Source organism: Moschus berezovskii, chromosome 11 (genome assembly GCF_049115385.1).
Source record: "Moschus berezovskii isolate FMDL1 chromosome 11, NW_MosBer_1.0, whole genome shotgun sequence".
Classification (NCBI taxonomy): domain Eukaryota; kingdom Metazoa; phylum Chordata; class Mammalia; order Artiodactyla; family Moschidae; genus Moschus; species Moschus berezovskii.
Window position 1 is genome coordinate 32,899,873 of NC_142470.1, and position 27,695 is coordinate 32,927,567.

General features: G+C 53.2%; 1 protein-coding gene across 10 annotated transcripts in view; it reads right to left on the reverse strand.

The window, feature by feature from the left end:
* Positions 1-27,695, reverse strand: part of DNMT3A (DNA methyltransferase 3 alpha) — a 107,289-nt gene that overhangs the window by 10,973 nt on the left and 68,621 nt on the right. For 9 of the 10 annotated variants that reach the window (XR_016038543.1, XR_008682568.2, XR_016038544.1 and 6 more), the window contains 14 exons: positions 10,011-10,226; positions 9,626-9,784; positions 9,102-9,209; positions 8,738-8,894; positions 8,297-8,446; positions 8,130-8,174; positions 7,082-7,161; positions 6,453-6,565; positions 6,122-6,305; positions 5,788-5,872; positions 3,795-3,940; positions 2,874-2,964; positions 2,547-2,695; positions 1,448-1,533 (listed from right to left, as the gene is read on the reverse strand). Coding sequence is in view for 7 of the 10 variants with exons in the window: in XM_088841230.1 (XP_088697356.1) it covers positions 1,448-1,533; positions 2,547-2,695; positions 2,874-2,964; positions 3,795-3,940; positions 5,788-5,872; positions 6,122-6,305; positions 6,453-6,565; positions 7,082-7,161; positions 8,130-8,174; positions 8,297-8,446; positions 8,738-8,894; positions 9,102-9,209; positions 9,626-9,784; positions 10,011-10,226 (1,769 nt within the window). In the remaining 3 variants the exon portion in view is untranslated. Of the gene's footprint in view, positions 1-1,447; positions 1,534-2,546; positions 2,696-2,873; positions 2,965-3,794; positions 3,941-5,787; positions 5,873-6,121; positions 6,306-6,452; positions 6,566-7,081; positions 7,162-8,129; positions 8,175-8,296; positions 8,447-8,737; positions 8,895-9,101; positions 9,210-9,625; positions 9,785-10,010; positions 10,227-13,791; positions 13,870-27,695 lie in introns of those variants that run through there. The other variant, XM_088841231.1, reaches the window with a different exon arrangement.

The following is a 27,695-nucleotide window of genomic DNA, read 5'->3' on the forward strand; positions in this document are numbered from 1 at the left end:
CCAAACGGGTCTGAAACTGGGAAGTTCCTAAAACCTCCTGCTATTGGCAGAGAGGCATAGGAGATGACTGCTGCTGCTGCTAAGTTGCATCAGTCCGACTCTGTGCGACCCCATAGACGGCAGCCCACCAGGCTCCTCCATCCCTGGGATTCTCCAGGCAAGAACACTGAAGTGGGTTGCCATTTCCTTCTCCAATGCATGCAAGTGAAAAGTGAAAGTGAAGTCGCTCAGTCGTGTCCGACTCTTAGCAACCCCATGGACTGTAGCCTACCAGGCTCCTCCATCCATGGGATTTCCCAGGCAAGAGTACTGGCGTGGGGTGCCATGGCCTTCTCCAAGGAGATGACTGAGGTCAAGTTAAATGGTTCATCTAATTTATAAGGAAACCATAGAGATTTAAAATCCACACTTGGGGTGGGGGTGGGAGGCGGTTCGGGAGGGAGGGGACATGTGTAAGCCTATGGCCGATTCATGCTGATACATGGAAAAATCACCACAATAGTGTGATTATCCTACAATTAAAATAATTAAAAAAAACACCAAACTTAAAACATTCTGGAAAATACTTCTCTTCGTAATATATTATGGTGATTGGTAGAGTCTCCCTCTGCTTCTGAACTGCTGACTCTCAACCAGAATTCTTTTCTCTTCATAAAGTGAGTGAAGTCGGCTCAGTCGTGTCTGACTCTTTGCAACCCCACGGACTGTAGCCTGCCAGGACCCTCCAGGCAAGAGTACTGGAGTGGACTGTCGTTTCCTTCTCCAGAGGATTTTCCTGACCCCGAGACTGAAACTGGGTCTGCCGCGCTGGAGGCAGACGCTTCACCTTCTGAGCCACCGGGGGACACACCTGGTGATCCCCTCTCACAGGCCTCTATGATATGACTGTTACACTGAAGAAATGAGCTTTTCTTCATTCCTGGACATTAACATCTCTGTGCAACCTTCACAAAGGGCATCCTCCCAAAAAAGGACGTGATGCCGACAATGTGTGTGAGCAGTAAGTGCAGCAGGATGCTCTAAGGTATGTGGTGCCTGCTGTTTCAAGACACTGTCTCTGGAGCCAGTATGGCCCAGCAGCGGGCACCACTCTTTCCCATTCCCAAACACATCCCCCGTGGCTTTACTTCAGGAAACTAAGGACTAGCTGACTCTTGACACATCACCAGTACAGCAGAACCAACCCTGTAACTCAGCAGCACGATACATGGTCTTTTGCGTCAAGAGTGTGCTTTTTAAAGGTCCTATCTGGGACCACTAGTTTTTCGATTCTCAGCCAAGTTATTTTCTACACTCGGACTCCCCTTCTTCCTCAAGGAAAAGGAAAGACAAAGAAGAACTTGGCAGAGTAGCAAGCTGGTCTGCAGGGGAGGCTGGCACCCCTCACGCCATCATCCTGCCTGCAGACACCCACCCGTGGCCACCCAGGCATGGAGCTCTCACCAACCTGTTCATACCAGGAAGGTTCCCCCAGAAGTAGCGGGCCCTGTGCGCAGCTGACACTTCTTTGGCATCAATCATCACAGGGTTGGACTATAAAACAGGAGAGAGACGAGTATTATAATGTGCCAGGAAACTTGTTAGTTTAGAGCCTCAAAGGCTCTCACTTCTCTCTTAGGAGGCCACACTGTGACAGCCTGAAGCTCCCTGGAAAAGCCAGAATCAAACTCAGCTACATTCCACATGCTCCCACGGGAACATTCTAGACCCGCACATGGTCCACACTGCCAAGATGGAGATGTTCTAACTGCACTGCTCCATGGAGTAGCCACTAGTCCACCAGGTGCTGATGGCTGGGTACTTGAGGAGGCTGGTGCGACTGGGGAATCTTCACGTCATTTTAAATGCCACACGTGGTGGATGTCCACCTCGTTGGACCACACAGCTCCAGCTAACCCGGAGGCTTTGGGAAAGAACATTCCAACAAGTTTGGATGTCTTCACTGCATGTCCAGATAGTGAGCCAAAGAGATGCCTGCTCCAACACAGTCAACACCAGCTTGAGGGGTCTGACCCCAAGACTTGGGCACGCAGACTGCTCAGTCAGAGAAGGGCTCTGGCCCAGAAACCCTCTGCACAGGCCCAAACTGGGCTCAGCCAAGTTGGTACCCACATTACATGAAGTAAAAACTGAGATAAACCGTGTTTTCTTCCCAGGTGGCATAAAGCACCCATCATGGTGCCTGGGAGTGAGGACAAACCATCCTGGTTGGGAAAATTGATTCTGGCATCTCAAAAGGTTCCCCCAGGGAAACACCACACAGACCTCCAAGCCAACAAGTCTGGCACTCCACCTTGTTTATGACAGTCAGGTCCTCCAAGCACTGAGGCCACACTGACATACCACCTCTTAAGAGTGAGACCACAGGTTCTATCGGGGTGGGCTTCCTCCTCGCCTACTCGGGAAGCCCAGAGCTTCCCAACAGGCCCCTTGCAAAGCAGAAGTCCCCAGTCCCCAGCTCCACAATGCAGATGAGATAGGGATAAAGCAGCAGTCCAAGGTAGAAGCCATTAGTGAGCTGGCCAAACCAAGGGTGCTGGCTATACCTCGAGAAATCGCGAGATGTCCCTCTTGTCACTAACGCCCATGGCCACCACATTCTCAAAGAGCCAGAAGAAGGGGCGGTCATCTCCCTCCTTGGGCCGCGCATCATGCAGGAGGCGGTAGAACTCAAAGAAGAGCCGGCCAGTGCCCTCTGAGAGGTCGGAAGAGAAAGCCATCAGCTGGGGCTGTCTGCAGGAGACAGTGGTGTGGCTCGGGCACGGGGAGGGCAGGGTCATTGGGAGTAGCCATCCCAGGGCAGAAATCTCCAAAGAGGAAACCGATGTGCGGAAGCGCCAGCTCAGGAGGTGGAGGGGCGATGAGGCACCTACCGTAGAGTCCCTTGCGGGCAGGGTTGACGATGGAGAGATCATTGCAGGGACTGCCCCCAATCACCAGATCGAATGGGCCCCACTCCTGGATCTGGGAGGATAAAGGTAATGTGATGGGCCTGATGTCCGGGGACAGAGGCGGAAAGGAAGAGAGAAATGATCTGTGAAGTTGGCAAAAAAAAGTACTTTGCTTGGGAGAGAAGAGACCCGGATGCTTTGTATGCTGTCTACACACACATACACACTCTCTTTCCAGCCATGGGCAAGTCACCGAGGCTCTCTGGGCCCAGTTTTCCAGATAGCAAAGTGAAGGGACTAAACTGGACATCTAGGAGGCCAACCAGAAAAACAGCCATGCAGGGACAGTAGTCCGGGCTGCGCCAGATGAAAGGGGCCCTGTGCCCTCTGAACCCTTCCAATGCCCTTCAAGGCCTGGGATTCAAGGTCTACATGTTTACCTGGAAAGGCAAGGGGGCCACTCAGAGAGGACCCCACCAGACCCCACTACCTCGACAAAACGCAGGCTGGTGAAGCTGTGGCTAGCAGTACCAGGAGGACGGGAACCTACTGTACCCCATGACGCTTCACTCAAAGGGGCCCAGAAACCAGCCAGGGAGAAGCCCAAGCCCTAAAGGCCTGGCCCCCCAAGTCCCAGTGGAACCTGCCCAGCGTCTTGAGACAAAGGGAGATGGAAGAGGAGGAGGGACAGAGTTCAAGGAGGGAAGAGGAGGATGAGATCAGTGGGCGTAGGCCCAGTGCCTTGAAAAGGGGGCGGGCCCAGGAGCTGAGTGACGTGGAGAAGGGGCGGGCCCAGGAGCTGAGAAATGTAAAGGGGGCGGGCCCAGGAGCTGAGTGACATGAAGGGGCGGGCCCAGGAGCTGAGTGATGTGGAGAAAGGGGCGGACTCCGGTGCTGACGTACATGCTTCTGTGTAACGCTGCGAACGTCCCCGACGTACATGATCTTCCCCTGGTGCCGAACCATGCCCACCGTGATGGAGTCCTCACACACCTCGGAGGCGATGTAGCGGTCCACCTGAATGCCCAAGTCCTTCAGCACCAGAAGCCCTGTACCAGCCAGCAAAAAGCACAGTCACTGGGTCACCTGCCCGGCACCCTGGTCTTCGCAGGAGCTGCAACCCCAACACATGCGTCAGTCAGGCCCAAGCCCCACCCTGCCCAGAAGGCTGCCCAGAAACTTCCGGGTCAAATTGGAATCAACAAAGACACTGAGGCTGTTACCGTTGAGGCTGTCTCATGCCTAATTGGATCTATTCAGAAAACATTCCAGGCAGGACATTTCAGGGCTTTCTGGAACCAGGGGAGAACAGCAGCTGACTCTCCAGTGGGCTTTCCTTTGCTATTTCTGTACACGGGTCCTTCCTTGGCCCTTAACATCATGCTGCAATTCAGCCATCCAACCACTCAACGTAAATGCCGCCTGCTCTAAAAAGGTTCCATTGATGCCCACCCCATTCCATGGCCCCCAGGATGGCCTTCCTGCCTCTGTGAGCCCCCAACACTCAGGTACCCTCTCCACCTCAAAGCACCATGCATGCCTGATCCAGCCCTTCTCTTGGGTCTTCAAGGCAGAGTGGGTGGTCTCATTGAACATGCTTCCTACTGAGCTAACCAGTATTCACGCTTCCTGACCAGGACCCTTCCACAAACGCTGGCTGGAACAGACCAACATTCAGAACAGACCCTGAGAGCTTCAGGAGACCCTGTATGATCCCCCACTGCTCCCAGCAGATCTGTTCCCAGCAGACCTCCCAACAAGGAGCCTGCCCAGCCTCTTGGGGTGTGATGCCGCTTAAGGAGGCTTCCAGGTTCTAGCCTGGGAAACCAAAGCTGTACATGAACTCCTCCAGGTTCACACAACGACAGCACTGAGCTGGCTATAGAAGACACATATCCGTCCAGGGACCAGCCCCACCCTCTCTCTGGCCAAGGTCTCTGGGTCCAGCCTTCCCATCTCCCTCTGATGCTGAGACAAGTTCTGAGGAGGAATGTTCTTTCCTAAAGACTGAAAAGCCTCAGCCTAGGGGCAGGGCAGAGGACGTCAGGACTCAGGGTAAGAACCACATGAAATTAAAAACTGGCTACTCAGTTAATGGGTTAAGTATATAATGACCCATGTGTAAGAATGCTTGTTACAACACTGCCCAGAAGAATCAGGAAAAAAGTAAACCACCCAATAGGGGTTCATTAAATTATGGTACTTTCACTCCACGGAATCCTATGTAGCATTTACAAATAACATAGTCCTATATTGGTTGATGTGAAAAACTACTCATAACACTATAAATGAAATAGCAAATTATAACACTACGCATGGTGATGGACAGGGAGGCCTGGCGTGCTGTGATTCATGGGGTCGCGGAGAGTCGGACACGACTGAGCGACTGAACTGAACTGAACTGAACTGAATGATTATATAAACATACAAGGTCAGAAAAAAATCTAAAATCTAAAAATGTAAAAGGACATATACCAAAACACTAATTATAGGATTATGGGCAATTTAAATATTCTTTAGACTCTTGTTTACAGTTTGTTTTTCACTGTGACTTATAATCAAAGCACAACAAGACTGCCTATGTTTTTACTTTGGTCGCCAAGTCTGTCCTTTGAGGTTTTGTGAAAATCCTCAATAATCTCTGACCAGTGACTGCTCCATTCTCTGCTGAAGAGTCCCCTAGCCCTGCCCGCCCTGCCCATTTAAGGGAATGCCCACTGAACATGCTGGTTTACCACTTATTTTCAACTTCTCATTGAACACAAGAGTTTCCTCGTTAGGCTAACATTTTAACAGCTGTAATATTAACTGTCACCCTGTTTTGCCAGAGTGACATATACACAGTCCCCCGAGCTCAGATCCCATGTCCTAGGACCAAGATGCCAACCATTCTCACCTGTAGCGATTCCATCGAATAGAGATAGCACCCGGATAGGTTTCCTCTTCTCAGCTGGGACAGGTGGGTAAACCTTCGGAGGATCCTAGCAGCCAGCACACAGGCCAGGTGAGCATCCAGGAATGTACCGCAGACCCACACCTGGGGCAGGCCTCTCTGCCAACTGTGAGCACTTGGGCCCTCTGGACCCCCACACCCCTGGCTGGCAGTGCAGGCATGGCTACATGGTGCTCAGGACCTCAATCCAATGCTCTTGCTTTAGCAGAGTCTGCCCTCTGGCTCTGGCAGGTGAGGGGTGAAAAGAACCGCCCTCCACCCAGCACCCAGCACTCACGAATTCCTGGTCATGGTTGTTGGCGAAGAACATCTGGAGCCGAGATGGCCAGTCATCCCGCCGCCGCAGCAGCCCATAGGTACCCTTGTGCCCACACATGTAGCAGTTCCAGGGATCTTCCTTGATGGCTGCCTGCGCAGCCCCTGGCCCCACCAAGAGATCCACACACTCCACACAAAAGCACCTGGAATGAAGCACAGTGGAGTGGAGGGGACGCTCACCCCCAGGCCAGGATGGAGCGTGGCTGTGGATGCAGCACTGGGCAGGACGGGCAGCGAAAGCCCAGGTGCCGGGCTAGGAAGAATGCACCGCATTCGGGGCAGGGCCTCACCTGCAGCAATTGTTGTTCCCACACATGAGCACCTCGCGCCCCCCGCAGCAGATGGTGCAGTAGGACTGATAGCCGTCGTCATCATACTGGTACGCGCATTCCAGGAAGCAGTTCTAGGGAGCAGCGTGGAGGCTCAGAGACCAACGGGCAGCACCCAGGCCAGCCAGTGCAAAGGCAGGTGGTGAACCCAGCCTCTGGGCTCTCGCCTTGGAACCTCCCCACAGCCCTGGAGACATGATCCTGCCACCCATCCAGTCAGGGTTCTGCCCAGACCACACATCTGGGAGGGGGACGCCATGTCTCCCCACCCACTGCAGTGGATGCAGTGGGGAGAGGCACCCAACCCTAACTCAATGATTTGTCCTGCCCCCACTTCACACGAGTGACTGTGACATTGTGAGCCCGCATCTGGAGATGAGAACCAGGCATTGGGGGGGTGGGGAGGGGCAAGGATCTCTGAGAGGAAAAGCAACAGCAGATCAGACACTTGAACCCCCAGGGCCCATTTTATCAGGACTCTGCATCAGGAGCAAACCTCAGAGTCACCCTTACAGCTACCACACGTGCTGCAGCCCAGAGGCCAGGAGGTGTGGTCAGCCCAGGGCCTGTCTCTGCTGGGTGTGCCCTACCTTGCAGTTTTGGCACATTCCTCCGATGAAGAGAGGGTGTTCCAAGGTGACGTTGAGACTCCCACAAGAGATGCAGATGTCTGGGGAGCAGTGGAAGCACAGTGTCATTGAAGGGCCCCCCTCCTGCCTGGGGCCAAAGCCTGGCTCCAGAAGAGCTGTGACTAGTGGCGTGCTGGTGCGTCAGCCAGAGAAGGCAGGAAGGTGTCTGGGAGGGGCCCCATGGGACAGAGAGGCCATGCGGCCCCATCCCAGGAGCCTACTCATCTCCCAGAGCAGCCATGCCGCCCTCCAGAAAAGGCATGCTATGAGGACAAATGCCTGCCTGAGAGAACAGGCCCGACCCCGGGTCACTCTGGAGATGTTCCTGGGCAGCCAGTCCTTAGGGCCTGGGCCCCTGATCCCATCCTTCCCAGCCCTGAGGGCCCCGAGCTGGACACACCATCACTTGGCAAAGGGAGACAGACATGGGAGGCACTAATGACCACCAGATGAGAGAAGGTGGAGAAAAGGTAAACGGGCCAAGCTCAAATCCAGGCTTAGGTGTAAAGAATCTGCCTGCAATGCAGGAGATGAGGTCGGGAAGATCCTGGGTCGGGAAGATCCCCTGGAGGAGGTCACGGCAACCACTCCAGTATTCTTGCCTGGAGAATCCCATGGACAGAGGAGCCTGGCAGGCTACAGTGAGGGGGTTGCAAAGAGTTGGACACGACTAAAGTGACTGAGCATGCATGCCAAGTCCGAGAGAGGCCATCTTTCTCTGACCAACAACCCTAATGTCTAGCCCCTACCGCTGTCAGGGAAGATTGTGGCACCGGGAAGGCAGGTGTGTGTCAAGCAGGCTGGAGGCAGTGGGAGGCACAGGACAGAGCCATCTCTAAGTAACCCTGGCCCACGACAGCGGACGTTCTCTGGTACCTTACTGCTCTGTGCCGGCCGCCACCTGTGGGCCTCAAGTCCACCCCACGGGTCCTCATGCCCGGCCCATGGACAACAGACAACTGACTTCCCAGAGTCTACACCCAGCAGCCCCTCAACACCCAGGACTCACCCTCGATGTTCCGGCACTTCTGCCGTACCTCGTATACCAGCCGCTCTGGGAGGGAAGGAAAGCACGACATTAGAGGGGCCCTCCAGGGCCACACCCACCCCTCTGAATGCCGGCCTCACCCTACCACGCCCTCCAGAGGCCACTCCCTCCAGAGCCAGGCCCACTACCTCTTGTGCGTTCATCAATGATCTCCTTGACCTTAGGCTTCTCTGTTGTGCTCTTTCGCGGCTTTTTGGCTGGTGGGGGCGGTGCATAGGCAGCTGCCTCGGGTTCAACCCACATGTCTGTGTAAACTTCTTTGTAGGGGTTCTTCTCCTCTGGATCAAGGAAGCAGGTGAGGAGACCACGGTTACCACTGACAAGGAACCCCAGCTCCCTCCCCTGTACATCTGCCTACAACAACAAGGGAGTGCAGACCAGTCCCTAACTTGTTCCTACTTCCTACTCTCCGGAGCCCGCAAGCCAATGGAGAACAGGTCATTCAGAGTCCCAGAGCAGCCCTGCCCCTCCCTGACCCCAGGGAGACGGGGACGGTAGCATTCCCACGGGCCACTGTGATGGGAAAGAGACAAGCCCAGGCACGGAGTTGCTGGTGCACCTGCATGTACCTTCTGGGGGCTCCAGGCCCTTGGGGCCAGAGGGCTGGAACCCTCCCAGGGCCCACTCGATCATCTGTTTGTTCTGCACCTCCACGGCCTTGGCAGTGTCGCTCTCGTCGCTGTCATGGCACATTGGAAACAGCTTCCCTGCTCGGCTGCTGGCCACCTGGGGGCAACACGTGTGGGGGAGGCTGTCAGGAAAGTAGCGAAGGCGGGCTCAGGCAAGAGGCGGGAGAAAGTACAGAAAGGGGGCAAGTGGGCCAAAGGGCCTCGCAGGTAGACCCTCTGCCCAAGCCTAACCCTGGGCTCCAGCCCCCAGATGGAGCCTGTCCCCACCTGTGCCCCCCGCTGAGCCCCTCGGAGGAGCACTGACCTGCAGGACCTCGTAGATGGCCTTGCGGTACATGGGCTGCTTGTTGTAGGTGGCCTGGTGGAAAGCACTGCAGAAGGAGCTCAGCGGCATCAGCTTTTCCACGCACACCTGGAGGCACAACCCGCCTCGTTTGCACCTCTTCCCAAGCTCATCAAGCACCCACCACATGCCTGGCATGGTGGGGTGGGGGGGACATTAAGACCCACCTCTGCCCTCCAGAGGACCAGATGCACCAATAAATAATCACAGAATGCAAAAGAAGAGTCCAGCCCCAGATGCGGGGGGGACCTGACGCAGGTGGAAGGGCATTCCAGGTAACGGGTTCCTGGAAGACAGTCGAACTCTCCAAGTGCAACCTAATTATCTCTGGGGATTCCTCCAACCACACATTCGCAGAGTGGGGATGAACACAGCTCCCTCTCCTATAATCCCACTCCAACCATGCCCCCAGCTGAAACCAGAGACCCCGGGACCAAGACCCCTTCCCATCCCCACCCACTAGGCCACCACTGAACCCGACTCACCACTGAGAACTTGCCGTCTCCGAACCACATGACCCAACGAGTGCCTTCCGCTGCTCGGCTCCGGCCCGTCATCCACCAAGACACAATGCGGCCTGGCCACCAGGAGAAGCCCCGCAGTTTCCCCCACACCAGCTCCCCAATGCCAAAGCCCCGGCCGTCCTGGAGCCCCAAGGAGCAGAAGTCATTACAGGGTGGTCACAAGGCCCTGCCACCCTGCTTCCCCCCACAGCACCCCAGCCCTGGACGTCTGAGGGTCACGACAGCCAGGAGGGAGCTCCATCGGAATGGACAGAGCAAGACTGGAGAGACCAAGAGACGTGGGGTCAGGTAGAGAGAGCAGGACAGGAGGAGCCGGACGAGGCGGGTGAAGAAGCCAGCGGCTCACCTCGTACTCCGGTTCATCGTCAGCTGCTTTGGTGGCATTCTTGTCCCCGGCATCAGCGCCCACGGGCTCAGGCGTGGTGGCCACTGTGGGGGACGCAGGGTCGGTGGGCTGCTGCACGGCGGGGGGACTGGCCTCCTCCACCTTCTGAGACTCAGTGGACCCCTGGTTTTCTTCGACAGCATTCATTACTGCAATCACCTTGGCTTTCTTCTCAGCCTGGGGAAACAAGGAACAGAAGTCACCTTGATCTGATACTCAAGGGGCACTTCTCAATCTCTCCGTGGTCTGGAGATCATGACAGAAGGTCAGGGGCTGGGGACAGGAGTTCCCTCATCAACTCAATAGGCTCGCCGTGGAAAACAAAGATTTGCAGTTGAGAGGTGAACTCAGTCACTTGGCTCAATTCCAGCCTTCTCTTCTGCCTCTTAGGAAATCTTCCTCCCTCAACTAATCTTCCTCAATGGTCAGCATCATCAGTTGCCCACCCTCTGATATGCATCAATTATATTCAGAGACTATTCTGTTTAGATACCAACCATGCACCTAAGATTAGGCACAGACCTTGGCTCCATCCTTTCTTCTCTTACTCCCCAGTCTAGAAACAGATCCTCTTGTCCTTTTCTCCTGGACAGTCGACCCCTTCTATTCCTGGTCTTGGCTTCCACACAATTCTAGTTTTGCTGTGATGCCTAACAATGAAATCACTATTTTGTGTTCAGAATGCTTGGTTCTTTTCCCAACTGCTCAACCACCACAAGACCCAGAAGAGCTTGCCTGCTCTCCTGCTCACATGCCATCCTGGAGTTCTCAGGATTATATCTAACATACTTGGTCACTAGATTCTACGCCTTCTTTCTATGTGCACCTTTCAGATCCATCAATATACTCATTCTTTCAACAGTTATTTAGGGAGTCCACAGTAAGCCAGGCATCCTCTCTGCCATCCCACTGACAAACCCAAGGATTCACCCAATCTGAACAGCCTCCATCTTTTCATTGTTTCATGCTCCTATTTCAAGCTGTGACCGGCAGGCCCATTCCTTCTCAAAACCTGCTCCAGGATTCCCATCACCCTTGCTGTTTAGTTGCTAAGTCGTGTCTGACTCTTTGCGACCTCATGGACTGTAGCCCACCAGAATCCTCTCTCCATGGGATTTCCCAGGCAAGAATGATAGAGTGGGGGTGCCACTTCCTTCTCCAGGGGGATCTGCCCAACCCAGGGATCAAACCCATGTCTCTCGCATCTCCTGCACTGGCAGGAGGGTTCTTTAAAACTGAGCCAGAGGATGAAATACCTGACAGTTAGCTCTGAGGGGCATTCCACCTAACCTCACCCCAACTATCGAATCTAGGACACATGGCCCTCAAACTTCAAGGCTCTGCCCCTATTTTCACCACACCAGATTCAAGGGGGAAAAAAATCCCATCGACAAAATAACACTTTCCCTGAGAGTTCAGAGCTGTAAATACAAACCCATCCTCAAGATTACCTGGAGTACAAGACCTCCAAGCTGGAAGTCACAGCATTTTCATTCCTGTCTTAGCCTTGCTACTAATTAATAGCTGACTTTTGGGGCAGTCCCTTGAGTTGCTCCACCTAAAAAAGGAGTTTGAACTGAAGAATTGCTGTTAACCTTTTCTGACTGGTTTAAAAATGATTTATGATTTATGCACGTACCAGGAATTCTAAGACTCTGAAGCCTGTCCATGGATCCCCAGGTCCCAGGTTAAGAACAACTCAAGGGTCTACTGTCTCTTAGATTGATTTTATTTTGTTCTATCTTCAAGTCTTTGCCTCCCAGCCACAAACCAAAACCTGCTTCTTGCGGCAATTCTTAAAACCTGAGGGTGGAAGTACTAGTTCTTTCTCTAACTCAAATTCTACAGTGGGATAAAGCATCCTTTGCCCCCAAAGCACGAACAGCTGGAAGAATGAGCCCTTGGAGACCAGGGGGCGGGAGAATGCAGGGTTACTGCTCCTCCCTCCCCAGCCCCACTCTCACCTGGGGACTTTGCCCCACCCCAACCTACATCAATTATCTACCTCCTCCTCCCCTACAGGAAGGTGTGTTTAGGTGTGCACTCAGCTCCTGGGGGGAGAGGGCTTCTCTAGAATTGTCAGCTGCAGCAGCACTACCCCAGTACCAGATGTGCTCAGATACAAGTGTGCCTCGACGGTCTCTGCTCCCTTCCCTCCACCATGCACGCCTCTGTGAACTTCAGGCACGGATGCTGATCTACACCAGGGTGCTGCCTTGGTGTAGATGACCCAAAGCCCCAGTTTCCAGGGGTGATGGCCGCCTCAGCCAAAACAAGGTGTGCAGATGGCAGAGGATCTACAGCCAGCAGCATTGGGGGGAGCACGCTGGGCACCCCCCTCCCCCTGCCTGAGTCTAGAAGGGAGTCGTGCCTGCCACCACCCTCCTGACTCCCCCTCAGCCCCTTTGTCTCTCTTCTCACCCCCTCCAAAGCAAGTTCCTGAACATTCTTCTTCCCCCACAACTTCCCCCAGCTTGTCAGAGGATGCTGCTGATGACTGTTAAGCGCCCCCAACCCAGTAGGTGCAGGAGAACACGCATCCAGCATGGTCTGGCAGGCAGAGGAGGAGGAAGGGGCCTCCAACAGGACCCGGCCAGCAGGAGTGGGGGAAGGAAGAAGGGGGGGGTGGGTTAGCAGCAGGAGGCAAAAGGAAAGGGGAAGAAGGGGCGAGAGAGTGGCTGGGTGGGGGAGGGGCTCATTAGAATAGAGCAGTTGCCTAGGGCAGTGCGAGAGGGCCGGGCTTCCACGTTTGTGCCAACCCTCCTCCCCGGGTAGACAATAGGAGAAATAAGGGTTAATTAACTCTGGGCTTGGGCTCTGGGGCTAACAGCTCCTACACACCTCCCCACCACCTCAGTTCAGAAGGTCCCAGGCCAGCGTAGCCAAGAGAGTGGGCAGAATGAAGACACCACTGTAGCTCCTCCGCGGGCCGCCCAGGAGGCCACTCGGCCTGGAGTTTGTTCAGCCTGGAGAGCCACTGGCAACTCCACTCTGATGGAGACAAGGCCTCCCCGTCCAGTCCCATGTCTTCGGGCAGCTGTCCCGCCTCCACCTCCCTCCGGACTCAGGCTGCTTCCCATGCCAAAGGTCAGAGGTCCAGGGACCCAGGCGGACGCCCACTGGGGCAGCAGACCCGGGGCCGTTCCCGTGCCCCTGCCATCCCAGGCCGGCATAAGGCCACCCCACAGCCCGGTGTCAGGGTCGCACTGCTCCCTCCCACTCCGACACCACTTCTTTCTGGTGGCCTGACGGTGGCTCCCAGGAACACACAGGAGAGGAGACCATCCCTCTTGGGAGTCCACAAGGTTGGCAGGGCCTGAGGACAGCGTGGTCCATTAGCCAGGAACACAGGTCAGCCAGGAAACGCCAACAACCCATCTGCCAGCCAGCTCAGCAAAACCGCTGCCTCCAGCCCAACTCCACGGGCCGGAGTCTGTCCCCCAGCCTTCGCTGACCACTGCCCCAGGCTCAGGCCAGGGCTGCTCTTCCTGGCCCCGGAGCCGCCAGGTCCCACCTGAGAGCAGGGAGGAGTGGGGCTTGGGGCTCCTGAGCAGAGAGTGGGTGGGACGGCAGTAACTCAGCATCTCCAGAACTCAGGCCAGGCAGGGCAGCCAGCTCCCGCGGGCCGGGGAAGCAGACTTGACTCTTCTCAACCCAGAGGGCTGCAGGCCCAGAGATCCTCCCACCGGCCCCTGCCGCCTCCCCGCCCCCAGTTTCCCCAGGGCTCCGTCCAGGAACCTACCCATAAGGCCAGGTGCAGCCCCTCGGTGGTCCAGCTCAGGTGTGAGCCCCGGCCCTGAAGCTCTGTAAGTAGCTGCCCGTCTGGGGGGAGGGGAAGGGGGCGATGGGGCTGGGGGGCGGAGGGGGCCAGAGAGAGGGGGAGGGGGGAGGTGGGGGGGAGGGATTGAACATTTTCTTTGTCTAGAACTCCAGGTCACGTGGGCCCCGCTGGAGTGCCTGGTTGGCTGCGAGCGGGCCGGGGGAGGGGGCCGGCTCTCAGACGCTGGCAGTGGGCCAGCCCCTCTCCTCCGGTCCGAGGGGCGCGGGCCGGCGCTGGGGCCTGGGGGCGCGGCTGGGCCTCCGCCCATTCCTGGGGCCCCGCCCAAGCCAGGCTGGAGGCGGCGCCCGAGCCATCCCACCGCCCGGCCTTCCCTGCCCCCGCCCCCGCCCCCCGCAACTCGGCCCGAACCCGGCGCGGAGCCGGGGGCGAGGCGGGGAGCCCGCGCACACTGCGGGGAGGGAAGGACGGGGGTCGGGAGGGAAGGGGCTGCGCTCCAGCTGCGGAGGTAAGCTGCGAGCACCCCGAGAATCCGGAGCGCAGACGAAAGGAGAGAGGAGCTTTCGGACCGTCTGGGACAGCCAGGAGAAAGTTGTTAAAAGTGAGTCTCTCCGCAGCGCAACCAAAAAGAAAAAAGGAAAAGCTTACAAATGAGCGGAGAGGCCCAGGAAGCTGCAGGAAAATTCAGAGCACACAGAGGGACAGAGAGCGCCCGCACAAAACCGGGAGCGCTCCAGAACGAGAACTTGGATGGGGGGGGTGAGAAGGCGGGGGGCTCTCCTCTTCACACTGCCAGTGGAAGAGTGGTGCCTCAGCGTGGTGTGCGGAGTTCAGGCTTAGAAAATCACTTCCTGGCCAAGTCCCTGGGTCATTCTGGGTCTGCTTTCGATGTCTCATTTTTCCTGTTTGCAAGGTGCAGGGTTGGGGGTGGGGTGGGGAGGAGGAGTGCAAAAATATAGCAACACCTCCATTCCCAGCACTAACATCTCCAGCTCAAGACTCCATTCCTCCTCTGGAGCCTCCAGGTGGAGCCTCCAGTTGGACCTTCAACCATTTCATGCTCCCTCCTCCTGAGCAGAGGCCACTCCCCCCAATCAAAATATATACACACACACTCACTCTCTTCCTTCACACCCTGCCCCCCAAAAAACCCAGAAGCAGACACTGTTGGCCCTGCCTTCAAGGAGCCAACAAATTCAACTAGACTTGCAGTAATTAGAAAAGGTCATTGAAAAGCATCTCTAAAGAGAACTATACCACCAATACCAAGTCCAATGGGCCAGGATGGCTTGGAAGCCAACCAAAAACAAGTAGTATGAGTGATAAATGAGGTTAATGAGATCAATGTGGAGCAGAGACTGAACCTGGAGGATGCATCCGATCTGGATTGAGGCTGGCCAGTAGCAAATAAGAGATGTTAGGCTGGAAAGGGAGGAAAACCCTTGCCCACCTCCACCTCCCATCCCCTCAATACAACTAAAGTGAAAGTGCAGAGATGTCAGTGGATATATCCTATTGCAGTGAAGAATAACCGCAGGTTTTCTGACATGAGGTGAATGGGTATTTTGGAAAAAGATTAGAGTGGTTTCATTTTGCAAGATGAATTAAAAGGCAGAGCATGGGAACCAAGGGTAAATGTCCCAGCAGGAAATGGCTGTGTGGCCGGCTGCACTGCCCGATAGATCAGGACTGGAATTCTGGTTCTGTCCCTGTGACCTTGAATAAGCCACTTAACTCCAAGAAGTCTTTTTTCACTTGCAAAACAGGAGTGATGACGTCTGCCCTCCCAGGGCCAGGGTACCAGCATCTCAAGGAGATAATGCCCCCAGGTGCCTGGCTTTCAGCCACAGACAGTGGGAACAAACCAGCTGGAACAGGTGCTGGTATAATGAGGTCAAAACATGTGCTGTGAGGAGAACCCACCATCCTTGCCAGGGCTCAGCACCCTCCTGGGGGCCATCAGAGAACAAGGAGGCTCTGAAAAGGGAAGAGGACCCCACTATCAGAGAGCCTTCTCCACAGAACACCCAGGGAGTACAAACTTCCTCCCGGCCCTGCTGAGACCCAGAACCTCTACAGCAAAGAGGAGCCCTTCCACAAAACAAAGGCCCTAGTCTGCTCTTAGCCATCCTTCAACCCAATCAAGGTACCTGCTTGGTACAGTTTCCATGAGTTTATACCTCGTGCCTGCTCTCACTCTTTGAGGAATGTAATAGGACTTGCTTGGCTTCTCTCACTCATGCCTCCCCGGCATCCAGGCCCTGTTAACAGGCCACTTTAGACCTCACCCCAGGCATCCTCGCAAAATGAAGTTTCTGATCTGGCCTGGCCAGCTCTTTAAAAACACTCTCTCACCTATGACATCTCCCTTTCCATTGTCACGTGGCTAAACATTTACACCCTTCACTCTGTGGTCCTGGTCTTCAGTAAGTAATCACACCTGTGCGTGCAGCCACGCCTCAAAAGTGCCACAACGGATCAGGACCATCAGTTTTGCTCTCCCTTGGCCCACTCAAAAAGTGGCTTCTCCCTCTAGCTGCCAAACTTCCTTATTCTCCTTCTCTAAAATTAAGTTCAAATTGGGGGGGAGGGGCAAGATATGAGTAGGGAATTAACAAGTACAAACTATTGTTTAACATAAACTATAAGGATATACAGCACATGGAATATAGTTAATATTTTATAATAACTGTGTGTGTATGTCACTCAGTCATGTGCAACTCTGCGACCCCGTGGACTATAGCCTGCCAGGTTCCTCTGTTCATGGAATTCTCCAGGCAAGAATACTGGAGTGGGTAGTAGCCATTCCCTTCATCCAGGGGAATCTTCCCAACCCAGTGATTAAATCAGGTCTCCTGCATTGCAGGCGGATTCCTTACTGTCTTAGCCGCTAGGGAAGGCCAAGAATACTAGAGTGGGTAACCTATTCTTTCTCCAGGGGATCTTCCCAACCCAGGAATCGAACTGGGGTCTACAGCACTGCAGGCGGAGTTACCCCATAGTAACTATAAATGGAGTATAATCTTTAAAAATTGTGAATCGCCTTGTTGTACCCCTGAAATATAATAAATCAACTATACCTCAATAAAAAATTGGGCTTAGTAAAATTAAGCCCAAATCTTACCTCTTCCACATAGCTCCCAACTTAAGCAAAAAGGAAGCTCAACTCAAAGGTGTTCTCTTATTACTTACAGCAACACCCCGCTCCTATAGCTATACCAATAGAAAAGGTTCCCCTTTTCTATAGAGTGAATCGCTCAGACTGAGATCTGTGTCTACCTTGTACTTGGTGGGCACAGAGACCTCAAAGCAGAAGAGATCCCAAGATCTAGGCTAAGAAGTGACTTTAACCAAAGGTCAGGAAAAAACCAGGGCAGCCTTCTCGGATCCTCAGGTCATATATGTTCTCAACCTTCCAAAGTAACCCTCCCAGGGTGGTTATTGGGATAGGTCTTTTGATTAAGATAAAGATAGTCAACCTAAAATAGCAGAGCCATGTAAAATGAGCCAGATTCTTGGACGTGTTCTAAAAGTATGTTGAAAGGAGGAACCCCTGGATGAAAAGAAGATCTGGTGGATGTCAAGAGCCTAAAAGCAGTGTTGGAGAGGAAGTATCCAGCATGGTCCAAAAGAGAGGGCAACCTGAAAGAGAGGGCATATTTCCTGTTTGGCAGGCAGATTGCAGTGTTCCAACAGGCCTGATGAAAATACCTCTTAAGGACACCTGACTCAGCACTGATCCTGTGTTCATCAAGCAAACTTCTAACTTTAATTACATTTTCCAGTGACTCTGATACCGGTAAGTTGCCAGATAAAATGGGGACAAGCACTTGCATGGATCTGTGTTGAAAGGACAAGTCCTATTATAAATCTGTAAACTGAGCATCCGGGTGTGGGCCTCACCCCTGTCTCTGGGAGCATGAGTGTAGGGAGTGCTGTGAAGCTGACTTTCCAGCTTGTGGAGCGGAGATGAGATGCTAAGTCGTGATCCTCCACCCAGGAGCAGCAGCTCCCACGGGCACAAGTGGGAATGCCTGACTGATTTTAACTCGGAGTTCAGCGTTCTGAGGCATGCTTTGTCATAAAATCCAGTGCTGGTGGGAAGTGGGGAGGTTATGTGGCGTCCACTGAACAGGATGTTTTAGCACCTGAGTCCCTGAACTCAAAATCGGAGGAGCCAGGATCCCTGGGAAGCCATCTGCAAAGCCACATATTGGGAGACACTGTGCATTTCTTGACACACAAACTGCCACTGCCTCCATGACAAATGAGAACTTATCTAGACAAGAACCACAAGGTCAGGATGGATGTCTCTTCCAATCCTGCCCTTCCACCTATAGCTCTGAAGCCTCCATGCCACACAGTAGACCTCTGACCACCTGCTGATTACAGCCTGCGCTCCTTGCATGGCACTCATGGCACTTAAGGCCCCCACCATCTGCAGCCCTTACCTCACACAGCCTACCCTCAGCCCACCCACTTGCTGTTTCCCAAATATGCCCTTTCTCTGCCTCCATGCCTTTGCTCATGGCGTTCCTTGCTCCTCCCCTTCACCTTCCACCAGTCAAAAGCCTGCCTATCCTTTTCAGTCCAATTCACCAGTTACGTCCACCTTGAAGGTTTCTTTAGACCTGAATTAGCCAGTGAGAGAGCCACTGGCTGCACAAAGCCATTTAAATTCATTGAAATTAGATAGAAATGAAAATTCAGTTCCTCTTTGCACTAGCCACATCCCAAGTGTCCAAGAGCCCATGTGGCTGACAGGGGCTACTGTAGCGGAGGGCACAGATTTTAGAACATTTCTATTATTGCGGAACATTCTCCTGGACAGTGCTGCTCTGGCCGCTCACCCTTATCATCCCCCACCCAAAAGTTACTTTGTCCCGCCTCCTCCATACTCCCAGAGCACCTTGTAATCCTCTCCTAGCACCTGCCGATCTTTGCCTGGACTAAGGTGTACTCCTCTTTCCTCTTCACAAGATTAAAAATCCCTAGAGGGCAGGGTCTGGCTCTCACTCGGGTTCACGTGGAAGCAGTGTGGACCAGAGCCTCTCACACACTGTAGAGAATTAAAGCAGTGTTTGCTGAACTGAATCCAACACTGTCTCCAGAGCCTCAGCCGGACCACGTTCCCAAAGGGGAGCAAATACTTTCCACAGCAAAGTTCCAATAGGTGCTTAAGAGGTCTGGGTACACGGCTCCCGAAAGAGGCTGGGGATCTTTGTTTTCCTGCTCCCCTGCTGTCCACATGGAGGTTGCAAGCAAATGACCAGGACTGGGCTGCTGGCAGGGAAGCTAAAAATAGCCACAGAGCCAACAGCAAGGAGTTAGCAGGACTTGTTGCTAGGGAGACCAGTCACAGAGCAACCAAGCGGGGAGAAAGCGTCAGACCTGCACCCAGAGAGCAGAGGCCACAGTCGGCGGTGGGGGGGGGCGGGCGGAGTCTCAAAGCTGACAGGGGTCCAAGGCTCCCACCTAGAGATGGTTCTGCCTTCTGGCAGCTCCTGACTAATATACTAAGTGGGGCAAATGTTCCCCCTGTCCCTCAGTAACCCATCTCCATGGAAACCACCATTGCTGGGGTGAAGTACCAGCCCCTGGAAGGAAGGCCTCTGCCTGGAGCTGGTTGTTATGGCAACCTCCCCCCCACCCCCCAATCCTCTCTCTCCTGGCTTCTCCTGTGGGGAAAAGGTGGGGGCCTGGTCTTGCCTTAGCCAGCGTGACTAGGAAACACCGGCTTCCTGACAAGAGTGACCTGCAATGGGCTCTTTGGAAGCTCTGGGGACCCCAGAAAGGCCAGTCAGTCCTCAGCACAAGGCAGAGCTTCCTTTCCTTCCTGTGGGGGCCTCACAGGTCACCTTGACAGGAGAATCTCAAACTCATTTGTATCAGGATCACCCAAGGAGGTTTTCAAAAATACAGATGCCTAGGCCCACCTATGGAGATGAGCTGGCTTGGGGTAGAGCTCAGGAATCTATTAAAACCCCCTCCCCCTAAGTGATTCTGCTTCCAACCAGGTGTGGAAATCACCGATGGCCCTGGCTGTTACAAATGAGGAAACTGAGGCCTACAGGGGACCGAGCCCACCCAAAGGGTGGTCGTAGGTCACTCTTGTCAAAAACTGAGGAGAGGTAGAAGGAGGGGAGTTGCTTCCTCTCCTGGGCCTGTCTCTCTTGCTCCCGCTTCAAACCAGAACATGCTAATGTCTGATACTGGACTGTGACCTAAAACTGAGCCTCTCCACAAACTGTCCCCTCTGGCAGAAAGTGGAGGGGAGCGGAGCTGGGCAGTCTGGTCCCCAGAGTGTTCAGAGTGGTGGCGGCCCAGGCAGACGAACTGGACTGAAAGAGGAAATCCATCCTGCTTCGGAAGGAAATCAAAAGGGTCACCATGGTAACTGCAGTGTGCTGGCCTGGTTGGGCTTGGTGCCATCCCCAAACCTGGGCTCAAGAGAGGCTCATCTTTAGGCAAAGGCCATGGGGCAGGGCAGCCCACCCCCTCACAACCCCTCACCCCTGCCGGTCTAGTCTACTTTCAGGACTGTAAGGAGGCTGTGCTTTATCCAGGAGCCAACCTCTGAGCCTGCCTGAATCACACCAAAACCCTAGGATCCAGCAGTAGCACCCACACCAGCTGGGGCCGGGTGGGGAGGGGATTGGAGGTTGTGGGGAGGGAGGGGGCGGAGCCAGTGCAGGAGCTGGCCTCCCTCCTGTTACTCCTCACAGCCTAATTGTGTGCCCAGGACCCACCACGCATGAAGCCACAGCCCTCATTCAAGACAGCATGCAATTAGATGGTAAATTATGTGGTAGAGATGCTTTCTCCATGTGCTGAAGGAAATCTGAGGCAGCCGGGATCAGTCAAGGCAGGAAGACTCGAGGGAGGATGAGAGACGGTGAGCCAGTACAGGGCCCAGCCTCCCAGGTTTCTCAGACGGGCAGATCTCGGGGGGCATGTGCAATTGCATTAGCTTCCCAGCAAGAGGCACAAGCACAGCTGCATGCACACCTGTTAGGGAGGCTAGCCGCCGAGGGCCTCCTGCCTGTTCTACACTCCACTTCTGACAGACATTCTGACCCAGAGTGAAATGCACTGTCTGGGAGCCACCTCCTCGCTGACCCCTCAAGTCTCCATCTCTTCTGCCGCTCTCCCTGGTTCTCCCATCCCTTCCTTCCTGGCGCCCCTGTCCCTTCCCAGTCGTTACATGCTTGGAAGTCTCAACTCGCCAGCAGCTCCCGAAGCCTCAGCTGAAGCCTCCTTTCTGCCCTCACCCATCTGCCCCCTCTTTCCCAACAGCTCCAGGTCTGCTCCTTAAGAGGAAGGCTTCTCCACAAACCCGACTCTCCCGCCCCATCACTTCCAGCCCCTAACGGAGCTGCGGGGTGAGCACGGCCCTGCCTGTGAGCTGAGTGCAGGCTGTGCACAAGGGAGCAAGCAAGGGTGGAGGCGGTGGTGCTGCAGGTCCCCAGGTCTCACCTGCCCCTTGCCAGGAAAAAGAACAGAAGGGGCAGGATGGGAGCAGAGGATCACAGCTGATGACAAAGCTTTCAGTAAGTGCCTAGCTTCTTTGGATCTTAGTTTCTTAATCAGTCTGATGGGACCACAGATATCTGCTGAGTATTACAGGTGAGGTCAAAGGAAGTCAGAAGGGCATATTGTGTAAGAGGTTTGGAAAGAAGCTTTCGACAAGTTAGCTTTACCACGTACAGTCCCTTTGCTTTAGAAACTAGACTCTGGGGAGACTTGTTCATTTTATACCTGGGGGGGGGGGTGGGTCCAAAGGAACCAGGTAAACCTGAACCACCAGGGTTGCTTTCTCCCCTCCCCCACCCCAGACTCCAGGGGTCAAAGGGAGGGACCTCAGGGACCACCATTCAGATTCAGGCATGCAGACCCTCTCAAGTTTCAGGGTCCAAAGAGAAGACCCAGGAGGAGCCCAGCAGACAAGCCTTGGGGTAAACCCGTTGCTGAAAACACTAGGAACGCCTACCATCTCCATCCGAAAGGAAACATTTGAATTCCTGCACCAAGTCCTTTCCGGTCTTCTCCCCCCCACCTCTATAGGGAAACAGTTCTCTAGCTGTGCCGGCCTTAGAGCCCATACTTCTTCCTCAGCTCAGTGTTCACGGTCTGAGTTTCAAGCCCTTAGAATCACCTGGACAGCTTTAGGAGCAATCTGGGCCTGGGCCCAGAACTAAATTCCAAGTGTACTGAATCCAGGCTGGGGGGCACAGACAGCAGTGGTTAAAACAAACTCCCAGGTAATGTGAATGTGCAGGGAGACCCCGTGAGGGTAACAGGGTGGTGATGGTTGTTCAGTTGCTAAGTCGTGCCCGACTCTTTGCAAAGACTCTATGGACTGCAACATGCCAGGCTTCCCTGTCCTTTGCTATCAGGGTGGTGGGTGACACAACAAATGCATCTTTGGAGGAATCTCTTCTGTGTCAGGTGGCTTACCGGTTTCAGTTCAGTTCAGTTCAGTCGCTCAGTCGTGTCCGACCCTCCGCGACCCCACGAATCAAAGCACGCCAGGCCTCCCTGTCCATCACCAACTCCCGGAGTACACTCAAACTCATGTTCACAGAGTCGGTGATGCCATCCAGCCATCTCATTCTCCGTCGTCCCCTTCTCCTCCCGCCCCCAACCTTTCCCAGCATCAGAGTCTTTTCCAGTGAGTCAACTCGTCTCATGAGGTGGCCAAAGTATTGGAGTTTCAGCTTTAGCATCAGTCCCTCCAATGAACATCCAGGATTGATCTCCTTTAGAATGGACTGGTTGGATCTCCTTGCAGTATAAGGGACTCTCAAGAGTCTTCTCCAACACCACAGTTCAAAAGCATCGATTCTTCGGCGATCAGCTTTCTTCACAGTCCAACTCTCACATCCATACATGACCACGGGAAAAACCATTGCCTTGACTAGACGGACCTTGGTCGGCAAAGTAATGTCTCTGCTTTTTAATATACTATCAAGGTTGGTCATAACTTTCCTTCCAAGGAGCAAGCGTCTTTTAATTTCATGGCTGCAATCAGCATCTGCAGTGATTTTGGAGCCCAAAAAAACAAAGTCTGACACTGTTTCCATTGTTTTTCCATCTATTTCCCATGAAGTGATGGGACCAGATGCCATGATCTTTGTTTTCTGAATGTTGAGCTTCAAGCCAACCTTTTCACTCTCCTCTTTCACTTTCATCAAGAGGCTTTTGAGTTCCTCTTCACTTTCTGCCATAAGGGTAGTGTCATCTGCATATCTGAGGTTATTGATATTTCTCCCAGCAATCTTGATTCCAGCTTGTGCTTCTTACCGGTTTACTCAAGTGGTAAAGAATCTGCCTGCAATGCAGGAAACCTGGATTCGATCCCAGCTTGGGAAGATCCCCTGGAGAAGGGCATGGCACCCCACTCCAGTATTCTTGCCTGGAGAATTCCACGCACAGAGGAGCCTGGCGGGCTACAGTCATGAGGTCGAAAAGAGTCGGACACGACGACTGAGCACGTAACACTATTCACTACACTTCTGTGTCAGGTTTGGTTTACTTCCGATCGTCTGAAGCTGGCTGGTTCTCAAACTCGCGCAAGTCCTAGAACCATGAGCACCTGACTAGAAAATCAGATTTCCTAGGAATCACACCAGGGTCTCTGCCTCATAGTTCCAGAATGGTGTGTGTTAGTCACTCAGTTCTAACCCGTCAGGTCTCTGTGGCCATCTGGGTCCTCCCCCTCTCCCATGGCAACTGCACACTGTGAGCAAATTTTACTGTTTTTCTGACTTGCCGTCCCTTAATAACAACTCTTCACAGATGCTATATGACTCTTTAGTTAAGGAATACTGGGCAGTATATTTTTAATTTTTCACTTTCAACTCAGATTAAGTAAAAGTAGGAATAAAAAAGTGCAGTCTCCTGTTTATGCAAATCTAGGTACTGTTTAAAAGGCAACTCTTCTAAAAGACTCCACAGACAGGTGAAAAGGAGGCCTTTAGTGGTCCTTCAGTTGTTCTGAAACTCCTGCCAGCTGGTTGCTTCCAGAAGCCCCAGGCAGGTGAGCTGACCCTCCCTACCCTGGTCTTCCCAATGCAGGGTTCCTCCCTCCCTGCTCGCCAGCCTGCACATACCCTCCTAGTGGATGACTCCCGAGGGCCTGCTAAACCCCTCCCCATTGTCAGCCACCCTGCTGGCTTCTCAAAAGCAGCTTGTCCAAAATCTAACTTTAAAGTCCACTCCTGGAACTTCCTGGTGGTCCAGCAGTTAAGAATCCGCCTTCCAATGCAGGGGATGTGGGTTTGAGCCCTGTGGCGCATGGCAACGAGGTCTGCCCGCTACAAGATCTGACAGCCAGACAAACAAATAAAATTTACTCTTCCTAAGAGAGTTTCTTCATGACTTTAGGGTAGGCAGAGAACTCAAGAGATCACACACACACACTCCAATAAAAGAAGAATTTGGTTAACTGGATTTTGTTCAAATGAAAAGCTTCTGACCATCAAAATAAATCCTTAAGAAAATGGAAAGTCCATAGCACCTTCCTGCTCCAAACCTGCTCTTCCTCCCTAGCTCAGGATTTCCTAGCTCATATAATGACTGCTCACCCCAGCCCCCAAATACCAGCCTGGTTTCTCCCTTCCCTCCAACCAGAGGCAAACAGTTCTATCAAGTCTGCTTCCCACTGCCTAGCCCCTTTGTCAAAATCAGATGAAACGCCCTCCTAACTGGTCCTTCTTCTAACCTTCCTTGGGTCCCCTTGCATTGCAGCCAAGGAAGGTTACCTTCCCAAAACACACATCTGGTTCTCTAACATCCCAGCTCCCTCCTACACCTTGAAGCCCACGTTTCTCACTGTGACAGGGAGGCTGGTGACAATCTGACCATCTCCCTTTGCAGTTTTATCTCTTCTTACACTTCCTTGCCAACTCCCACACCTAGTTACCAGCTCTCACGCTGTTCCCTGACCAACCCAGAAGCTTCATGCTTGTCTTTGCCCTCAGTGGTTCTTTTTCTTGAAACACCTTCCTTATTTATCCTTACTGGAATTCTCAAAGGACACCTCCTCCAGGGAAACCACCAGGAGTTCCCCCAGAAGTTCTCTTGCCCTTCTCTGTGCTCACCAGACTCTTGGTGGCAGAAGCACAGGCTGAGGCCCATGCTCCATCTGATGTTGTGGCTCACGATGGGCACTCCCATCTCCTCCTCTAGATCATGTGTACCCTAGGACAGGGACTGTATCCACTGTCTCCTCCAGTGCCAGCATGGTGCTGCGTGTATTTAGTAAATACAGACTCAAGTCCGTTTACGACATCTAGAGTACTGGCTCCTTAACAGAGTCACACAGTCCAGCTGAGCCCCCCCGTGCTTGAGCATCCCAGGGACCTCCTTAACGAATGCTCTGATCATGAAAGCAAAGAAGAGAAAATAACACCATTGGATCTTCTCCTCTGTTTGCCTCACAGCAAAGGCTATGAGGTTGTTTCTGAAAGCTGAAATAAAAATGCAAGAAATTCTGAGGTGCTCTAGATCCCAAACTCCTAGAGGATTTTTTTGGATCCCACTCAGTGCCCTTCCCCCACTGTCCCTGTCAGGCAAACTCCTATCCCAGAAGCAGGCCTGCAAGATGTCTCTTCTACGGCAGCCTTCCTGGCCCCCTTGGGCAGCGCTAGTTAGCCGCTCCTATGGCCCCTTTCCTCCTATTTCTATCCTAGCACTTACTGGGTTGCAGCACTTAACTGCCTACCACTGCCAGGGTAGGCTGACATTCCTTTAAATGTGTTACTTCAGTGTCTAGAAAATGTGGGAAAGTGGCAGAGACCCAGATGCATATGGAGTTTTCTGAAAGCCTGAACACAAAGTATTTGCTCAGTCAAGGTTTATAACTCTCAAAATGATGAAGGGTGATCGTGTGACTAAAGAAGAGAAAACGAGCAGTAAGGGGCAAACCTAGCTAGGCACAGGGTGACCAAAGCCGGAACAGGGATGTACAGTTCCTGAGCTGAGGAAATGCCCCAGGAACATGTGCTGTTAGACAGGGGTGGGTTTGCAACATCACCTTTTTAGTGGTGGCTTCAAGCCTCTCCCTCTCCCAGGTGAGTAGCAAGCCCTACCATTTCTGATCCTGACAGCAAACACAATACAAAGGGTCCACCATGAAGAGGAAAGGAAAGCTAGATTCTAGCACGAAACATGAATTTTGTGAAAGTTTTTTCTAAGCATCTCTATTAAGATGCTTTATGTATGTGCCTCTAAAAGAAGCATATATGTGAGGTATAGGAATTCACTCAAACATCTAATTTAGGACGTTCATACAAGGAGACAAAGGGAGCGACAGCTCATGACTTCAGTCCGCCTTCCCTTAAATTATGCTATTTCCGAATCTCAGGGGTCATCTGGTCTATTTGTGCCCTGCTACAAACGAGGAAACTAAAGTACAGAGAAGAGAACAACCTTCTCAAATTGATCCCAGGTAGAGGCTGTACTCAGAAACCAGGCCTCCTGAATCCCATTCCATTTACTTAATCCAATTTCACAACATCAAAACGAATCATGAGAAAAACAGCAGTTCAAGGGCGAGGGCTTAAGACCAAAGGAGTGGAGAAGGAAGTGGGGAAGGGGTCCCCAGGGTGAAAGGGACCCAAACCTGGCAGGTCCCTGTGGCCTGAAGACCTGCAGCCTCAGACCTGCAGCCGAGGTGGGGCAAGGCGGCAGGGACGGAGGGCTGGGCCAGTGAGCTCCCTCCAACCCCATCCTGTAGTTTTAGGGGAAGCCAAGACTGAAAACCAGGAAGACCCAGTTCCAGTGGAGTTGTTTGCGAAACAGAAGCAGCCTGCGATCTGGAGTCGGGTTTAGCCCACGGGCCTCTCCACAAGGATGTCCACATGGCTCTCATCTCCTCATCTACAGGAATCTTAGCTTCCTAGTGGTAAAATAGGGATGAAAATTAGCTCTTATAGTAACTGTGAAGAGTATACCTGTGAAATGACAAAAATAATACAATTTAGTAATAAGTTTGATGTCCTTTATTTAAGGGAAAACAGTTCACAGCCTGGGGAAGTACAGCGGCTCAAAGCCGCAAGAGCGCCTTCCCAAAGATGTTGGGCCAGCATAAGTTCCGCCCACTGACAGAAGAGGCATCCGGAACAGGAACAGGGCATGATTGGCCAGCAAGGATGGGATTTCCTTATAAGGCAGCAAGTCTTGTTTCCTAGGGGAAGGTGAACCCACTAAACTGAGCTGAAGGATTAGCAGGAGTTTCCTGTACCTGCACTGACCTAGCTTATTGAAAAAAAATTTTTTTGGCTGAGGCATGGCATACGGGATCTTAGTTCTCCAACTGGGGATCAAACCTCGGCCCCCTATCATGGAAGCATGGATTCCTAACCGCTGGACTAGCCCACGGACCACCTAGGGTTTCCCAGGTGGCACAGCAGTGAAGAATCTGCCTGCCAATGCAGGAGATGCAAAACACGGGGGTTCAATCCCTGGGTCGAAAGATGCCCTGGAGAAGCAAATCCCCTGGCTACCCACTCCAGTATTCTTGCTTGGAGAATCCCATGGACAGAGGAGCCTGGCGGGCACAGTCCATGGGGTCGCAAAGAGTCAGACATAACTGAGCACACACACATGGATGGCCTAGCCCATGCACTGACCTACGTTTAGGTTTCTGATCTGGGCCGGGCCACAGGGGTGGTCTCCGTTTTGTGAATCCTGAAATACAAAGTTACTTTATCATTAGGATTGTGGCAAAGGTTAATGCTCTCGGCACTGTCCCTGAGATGAAGTGAAAAGTGAAAGTGAAAGTCGCTCAGTCATGTCTGACTCTTTGTGACTCCGTGGACTGTACAGTCCATGGAATTCTCTAGGCCAGAATACTGGAGTGGGTA